The sequence below is a fragment of the Loa loa genome, assembly GCF_000183805.2.
Source record: "Loa loa unplaced genomic scaffold supercont3.2322, whole genome shotgun sequence".
Lineage (NCBI taxonomy): Eukaryota > Metazoa > Nematoda > Chromadorea > Rhabditida > Onchocercidae > Loa > Loa loa.
In genome coordinates, this window is record NW_018110501.1 from 1 (window position 1) to 1,391 (window position 1,391).

The 1,391-nt window shown below is 22.1% G+C and overlaps 1 protein-coding gene across 1 annotated transcript; it reads right to left on the reverse strand.

Annotated features, from left to right (window-relative positions):
• Positions 1-93: 93 nt before the first annotated feature.
• LOAG_15635 (hypothetical protein) lies at positions 94-1,202 on the reverse strand (the record flags this gene model as incomplete). Its single annotated transcript, XM_003151124.1, has 3 exons — positions 94-260; positions 757-880; positions 1,044-1,202. The coding sequence occupies 3 exons, from the start codon at positions 1,200-1,202 to the stop codon at positions 94-96; spliced, it is 450 nt and encodes a 149-aa protein (XP_003151172.1).
• Between the last annotated feature and the right edge of the window lie 189 nt (positions 1,203-1,391).

Sequence of the window (1,391 nt, forward strand, 5' to 3'; positions counted from 1 at the left end):
AATTAATGTTACAGTACTGTTACAAATCTATAATTTATTCTAAAATATTGCTACAAATGTATTATTTAAGTTATTTTTTTTCAGATTATTAAACTAGTAAAAGAACATTTTACCATGAGTATTAGATCCTCGTATTAAAGTAGATGCTAAATTTGAGCTCATTAATGGTGCGACACTTTGCCGTGCTAATGGTGGATTAATACCATTTTGCATCAAATTTAAGCAAAATATTAAATCTTTCGTTTGAAATTGTGGCTTTTCTGTAATATAAATAATCGATGAAGTGTTTATTTTCAAGTCTAAAATAAAGGAAAAGTTTATTTTAAGTCCAAAAATTGCTCATTGTCGCAGAGAAATAGCCTTATTAATATGTATTATAGATGTAATTTAATTATTAAATTAATTAGATATATGCTATAATTGTGTTACATTTATTACATCATTATGCATAATTGCTTAATTTAATGTTGCTTAATTTTGGAATTTGAATTAAATCTATCCATCTAGATAACTGAATAGCACTTTTATAAGTAAATTAACGAGGAAAAAAAAACTGTCAAAAGCAAATAGAGCTTAAAATAATTATTCAAGCATAAAAATTCGGAAGGAAAAAGTTCTAAAATGAAATTTACATATTTCTTACAAATATATTGATGATTCAATTTGTTAAACGATTTAATCTGATGATTAAATTAATATTTTGAAAAAATATTTAATCATAATTTTTAAAAATTAAATTAATAAATGAGACGAAACCATTTTTGGCAATTGCTGCTTGAAGAAAGAGTGGAATTAACAGATGACATAATATAACTTCTAATCGTTCAGCTATTGGTCCAATTCCTTCGTTACTGCATAAATATTCTAATGAAAATGCTGCCTAAAAATATTTTACAATTTACTAAAAAAATTATTCTTTTAAAAAATAAAAATTAAATTTAAAGAAATTTAATTAACTTATAAATTGAAAAAACAAATAAATTAAGTTATTATAAATTGAATTTTTTTCTTTTTAAAGAATTTAATATATGCAAATTTTATACCTGACCAAGTGCTTGCATCATAAATGATGCAAGTTTAAGGACTGCAGTACAAAATGGTTGAGGTGGACAAGTACCATGTAAAACGGTTGAAAAGGTAGTATTTGATTGAGTGAAAAGATCATCATTTAATGGATCACCGATCATTATTCGTAAACACATTAATGTTGTAGACTGAAAAATGGAAAATAAAAAAAAAAAGAAATTGATTATATTTGAATTAATATGTTTACTTATTTATTTTCTTTCTTTTTGAATTTTTAAAAAATATAACTTAAATTTTATTCATCATTGAGTAAAAAAAAAAAAAAAAAAGAAAATTCTATTATAAAAATTTAGTTAAAATAATTT